Here is a 6,171-nt window from a genome sequence, read left to right as displayed (position 1 = left end):
ATGGAATGGGGTGGAGGGAGAGAGAGAGAGAGAGAGAGAGAGAGAGAGAGAGAGATTTGTTACACTCGTTTTTGCATTCATTCCTCGATTATTGCTTGGGCACTGGGCATGAACTGAACATGAAACCTTGATACATCTGCACCATGCTCCAGCCAACTGAGCTCCCTGGTCAAGATCACTTTTTCCCCCTAAATATTTTGTTTACTTTAGTGAAGCTGATATACAAAGTCTTATCCCAGGCTGAAATGTACAAATAAAATAAAAAAGAGCTGTGTTCTGTTGCACATTCTTCTGCATGAATAAATTTATTAAATGCTGGTGAAAATTAAAACTTTTCTTGGATCTTCTGATGCCTGAGTTCTTGTTCCAGCATCGAGAAGGGTTCAGGAGAAGGCTGTGAGTAGATTAAATAGGAGTCCAGAGACGAAATATAATTTTGAAAGGCATTTGGGGGTCAGAGGAGCCTAGTTTAAAGGAAACTAAGATCTCCTTGTCTCAGGACCCCATGCTTTTTATTAACAATTTGTCCCAAGGCGAGGCAGAGAAATACACTTCAAAGGATCAGGGTTTCATATACAGAGGCATTGTCAGAATGGAGGAATTAGCCTACGGCTGTTCAGGTGTTGGGCCAGTAGGAGGCAATAACATGTAGATTAAATGCCCTGAGCTGTCTGGCAGCAAGCCATCATCCCTTTTCAGGTTTGGGGAAATGCCTTTAGCCATTCCCAACAGGTGATAACGTATGTGACTCAGCCCTTGTTGAGTCCCCAAATTCCATCAACCTTTTGAGGAAACTCTTGCAATTATGACATGCTGGGATTGGCTTCCAGCATTCTGACAAGATTTTTCTTTACTATTGAAATGCTTTCTCTTCAGTGAAGCTTCTTTGGAGTTAGTCTTACTCTCACCTTATCTGTCATCTTGACTCCAACCTGATATTCCTCTTCTTTTGGTCAGACCTTCAGATTTTAAAAGTAGCTTCAAGCTGATGAAAAGTCATAATTCCATAGTTCAGTTCGCTGAAAAACTCCCACCTCCCACTGAAAGTCATAGTCCAGGAGTGAAGCAATCACATGCCTATTAGAAGTATTATGAACACTTGCATTGGTCCACCTCATTTATCACAAGCCTCAAAATGCACCGTCCTGAAAAGGGTGGCCTCCCTGTGCACACACGTAATATTTCAAAAGGAGAGGGCGATATGAAGGAGGCTGAGGCTTGATCACCGACACTCAGCACAATGAAAACCAAAAATAATGAATAATGGGCACTAGAATTCAAATTACCACAGGTTTTAAAGTGTCAGGGCTTTGCAGACGCCGCTGCCCCGAAGCCGCCCGTGAGCAGCCATGGTGAACCCCACCGTCTACTTAGACAGCGCCACTGACAGCAAGCCCCTGGGCCGCATCTCCTTGGAGCTGTTTGCAGACAAAGTTCCAAAGACGGCAGAAAACTCCCATGCTCTGGCCACTGGGGAGAAGGGATTTGGGTACAAAGGTTCCTGCTTTCACAGAATTATTCCGGGATTTATGTGCCAGGGTGGTGACGTCACACGCCATAATGGCACAGGCGGCAAGTCCGTCTATGGGGAGAAATTTGAGGATGAGAACTTCATGCTGAAACATACCGGTCCTGGCATCTTGTCCATGGCAAATGCTGGACCGAACACAAACGGCTCCCAGTTTCTCATCTGCGCTGCCAAGACGGAGTGGTTGGATGGCAAGCATGTGGTCTTCGGCCAGGTGAAGGAAGGCATGGATATTGTGACAGCCATGGAACGCTCTGGTTTATGATTATGAAATAAAAACTAAATAGTTGTCTGTCAAAAAAAAAAGTGTCAGGAAGGGGCGGGGGTCACTTTTTCATTTCATTTGGAACACCACATTACAAAAGAACTATTTTTAGCAATACGAAAGGATTGAGGGAAAAGAAAAGGAAAAGAATATCTAAACCATTGAATAACCCCCAAACCAATGGGTCCTGGGTTTGATTTCACTCAATGGCACATACCTTAGTTTTAGGCGCCCCCCAGGTTGGCCCTGGTTGGGGCTTGTGTAGGAGGCAACCAATTGATGTGTTTTTCTCTCACATCAATGTTTTTCTCTGCCTTTCCCTGTCTCCCTAAAAATCCATGGAAAAATATCCTAGGGTAAGGTTTAAAAACAAATAATAATAAGTCAGATATTTTTCTTTCTTATTTTTTAAACCTCACCTGAAGACATGGTTATTGATTTTAGAAAGAGAGAGAGAGAAAAACATCGATGTGAGAGAAACACTGATTGGTTGCTTCTCATATACACCATGACTGGGATCTAATTGGAAATATAGGCGTTTACCCTTATATGAGATCAAACCAACAATCTTTTGGTGTATGGGATGATTACTCTAATCTACTGACCCACACTGCTCAGGGCAAGACCCAAACTCTTTAAGCAGATCTTTGGGGTTTGAATCTACCACTTAAAATGTAATTGAACATTACTGAGTTAATACACCAGTTCTGTTATGAAAATGTTTTGCCCTTGCCAGGTGGCTCAATTGCTTGAAGCATCATCCCATTATGGGTCCAATTCCTGGTCAGGCATACATGCAGGTTTTGGGTTCATTCCATCCCAGTCAGAATCAATCTCTCTCTCTCTCTCTCTCTCTCTCTCTCTTCCTCCCTCCTCCCTCCCTCCCTCCTTCCCTCTCACTAAGTATACCCTCAGGTAAGGATTTAAAAAAGTGTGGAATTCCCAGGTTTCATATCATGGCTCCATGCTCAGATAACATCTTTGGTTCTTCAGCCCAGGCCTCCCTGGAAGAACAGGTTCTGCCAGTTACACCTTCATTGTGCTGCTCTGATATTCTACCAAGCAGCCTGGGGGTAGCAGCCATCCAGGCTTCCCTAGGGGCTTAACAGCAAACACTTGGTTTGGTTGGGATAGAGACTCTCATATGGTGTGCCCATTGCTCCTGACAAAATCATCTGCAGGGGAGGCGGGAAACAGTCGGATCTGCATTTCTAACCAGGTCTGTCTGATCTCATTAATCCCGCTTAGAGATATCATTGAATTATGCATCCAGCAAACTTTCCCCACCCCCACCCCCATTTATTTTCAGAGAGAATGATAGGGGTGGGGGGGGGGGGCAGAGAAAGGTAAACATCTATGTGAGAGCGACACATCCATTGGTTGCCTTCTTCAGAGCCCAGGCCAGAGCCTGCGATAAAGCTCGCAACCAAGGAATCTACCCATGAGCAGAATCGAACCTCGGACTCTTCAATGCTCCATCCACTGAGCCAAACCGGCTAAGGCCATCCAGCAAACATTTTATGAGCTCTCAGTAGATGTTTGGCCCTGAGACAGAAGCCTGGGTGCACAGATCACATCGGAGTCCCCACTATGAGAGAACTGACCCTCCAGACAACAGAGATCATGTGACTTGAGGACTTCCTCCACAGGAATGGCTATGTCCAAACAGGGTGAGCAAAACTAACACCTGGATTGTAGCAATTTTCTGATGAAAATCACTTAGGGTTATTTGTTGGGAAGCATTTTAAAAATTAGAACAATATAGATAAATTTAATAGAAATCACTTGTTAAATAGGACACACTGGAAAGCAAATTGCTCTCTCACCTTGGAAAGAGGTCACCCAACCTCCTTATACCTTTCCTGCCTGCCCATCCTTACGTGTCTTCTGAATGGGAGGGGGTTAACTTGAAATGCAGGCAGGTAGGGCAGGGTCCAGTGGAAAACAAAGGCAGGTGAAACATAGGCGGAGGCAGGCATGGCAGTTTGAGCAGCAGAACCACAGGAACCTACCAAGCAGAAACCATGAAATGTTTATGGACTCAAAGCAGGAGGCATGAGAAACCAAGGGAGGGCCTGCAGTAACCAAGACGTATGAACACACAGAAACAGAAAAAGTTCAGCATAGGAACAGAGAACGAACACATAGAAACAGGGAAAGTTCAGGGCCGTTGCTGGGCAAAAACAATTGAGGGGATCAATCAGGTGACGACACAGGTAGACATAGAGCAGGCTTGTTGCAAATACCAGTATATACCCCTGGACTGCAAGGCTTTACCAGGCAGCGCTCTAGTGGGTCCCCCTCCCCTTGCAGGGAGTCTGAGTCTGCTTGTAATAAATTTTCCATACTTTTCCTTAAACCTTCTGATCCGTGTAGCTCATTCTTCCGAGATGGGAGACGTGACCTTGGGGAAAAACACCTTGGCTCACAGTTCCAGTTATCATATCTACCAAAAAAAAAAAATACTAATCATTTGCAATATATAAGCATATAGACATTCATTAGATTTTAATAGTTTCATAATATAATGTGAGACTACTATGTACTGTGTTGTACATTTTCCTCTTAAAAAATAATTTTAAGAGATCTAGCCAGTTTGGATCAGTGGATAGTCTGTCAATCTGTGGTCCAAAGGGTCCGAGTTCAATTCCAATCAAGGCCACATACCTCGGTAGCAGGCTCTTCCCCCACCTGGGCCCTTGTCTGGGCTCATGCAGGAGGAGCCTATTGTTTCTCTCACATCAATGTTTCTCTCTGTCTTTCCCTCTCTTTTCCACTTTCCCTAAAATTGAATGGAAAAAAATTCTTGGATGAGGATTAACAGAAATAAATAAATAATTTATAAGCATTTATTTGAGCCCCAAATGATGATAATTGCTGGGAAGCAAGATATCAAATACTCCATACAATTTGCTATTTACAAAAAAATATATCTACAGGTGTTTGTTTTGTTTTTTTTTTACACCAAAATGCAGATATATTTCAGGTATTGCTTGAAACCCACTCCATAGATGCGCTTGTGATGTTGATGTGTTCTCTGGTCACTGCCTCCTCCATGGCAGAAAGGCCCCTCTTCTCTCCACTCTTCTTTGCGGGAGCAACTATGCCAGGCCCAAGTTGGAAAGGAAGCAAAGATTTTATGTTTATTATTATTTAAATATATATATATATATATATATTGCCACGTAATAGAATGATCTAGTAGAACAAATTCCATGACAAATCATATAAAATACTCCGAGGGACTCCGCAGGCTCTCCGGTGGGCGCCAGGCAGGGACCCCACTGCCACTCACACGCGTAAACATCGGGTGGGCGCAGGCCAGGCCCGGGCGCCCAGTATAAACAGCCACGACCCCCGTGGCCTCTGTCCAGCTGCAGTGCCCGCCCCCCTGTTGGTCCCCCCGACAATCCACTCACATGCAGACGCCAGGGGTTGCCGAGCGCACCCACACCACTCTGGTCGAGGGGGCACCCCGCCCCCCAAACAAGCTCTTTGGCTTAGGCTCCAGAAACACAGGCCCCCAGGAGGGGCCTAAATATATTTTTATTGATTTCAGAGAGGAAGGGAGAGGGAGATAGAAACATCAATGATGAGAGAGAATCATTGATCAGCTGCCTCCTGCATGTCCCCCACTGGTGATTGAGCTGCAACCTGTGTATGTGCCCTTGACCGGACTGAAACCTGGAGCCCTTCAGTCCGCAGGCTGATGTTCTATCCACTGAGCCAAAACCCTTAGGGCAAGATTTTACTTTTCATTTCAGTTTACTCCTCAGCCAAATGGGAATAAAGGGTGTTGCGACATTCAAGGGAGGATTACAAAGGTGCAAATTAGATTATGCATATTTACAAGGTTAGTCCCTCTTGGCCTGAAGGAATAAGAGGAGATCCCATCAACCAGACTTTTGAACTTCCTCCTACCCCCACCCTCGCCCACAAGTCCCACCTCCAAGAAGGAGCCTTTGGTGGGTGAGGTCTTAGAGAGATTCACCCCCCTAGTGGTATATATAGGCCAGGCTCACATTACTAAGCATTTATCTGGTAGGAGACTGGCTTCAGAGACTCTTCTTGGAGACACACATCAGAGACTCACTCAAAGGATCAGGCCCTGGGGGGCGGAGGGGCCGGGAGTCCGGCGCTTTATCTTCGTCTGCGGCCGGGCTGGCGGCGTTGCCGGCCTTGGACACCCGGAGAGCTGCCCGGAGCTGACCTTCCTGCCGGCCGCGCTCTGACGGCCCCCGGTTCTGTCTTCCTTGCCGAGGTCCCCGCTGCCGGGCTCCGGCCCCAGGTAAAGCCCTTGCTCCCGATCCGATCCTCACTACCAGCCCGGGTCCACCCACCCCGGCCGAGAGGAAGGGGATAGAGGCGGCGGCTGCAA

At 46.2% G+C, this 6,171-nt stretch overlaps 1 protein-coding gene across 1 annotated transcript; it reads left to right on the top strand.

Annotated features, from left to right (window-relative positions):
• Positions 1–1,305: 1,305 nt before the first annotated feature.
• Positions 1,306–1,793, top strand: LOC102760572 (peptidyl-prolyl cis-trans isomerase A). The gene has a single exon (XM_006771078.2). It carries the CDS (start codon positions 1,350–1,352, stop codon positions 1,791–1,793), a length of 444 nt encoding a protein of 147 aa, XP_006771141.1. The 5' UTR covers positions 1,306–1,349.
• Positions 1,794–6,171: the final 4,378 nt, after the last annotated feature.

This window comes from Myotis davidii, unplaced genomic scaffold (assembly GCF_000327345.1).
Source record: "Myotis davidii unplaced genomic scaffold, ASM32734v1 scaffold225, whole genome shotgun sequence".
Lineage (NCBI taxonomy): Eukaryota > Metazoa > Chordata > Mammalia > Chiroptera > Vespertilionidae > Myotis > Myotis davidii.
The sequence above is the reverse complement of the archived record's forward strand: the minus strand, read 5'-3'. Positions and strand labels throughout refer to the sequence as shown.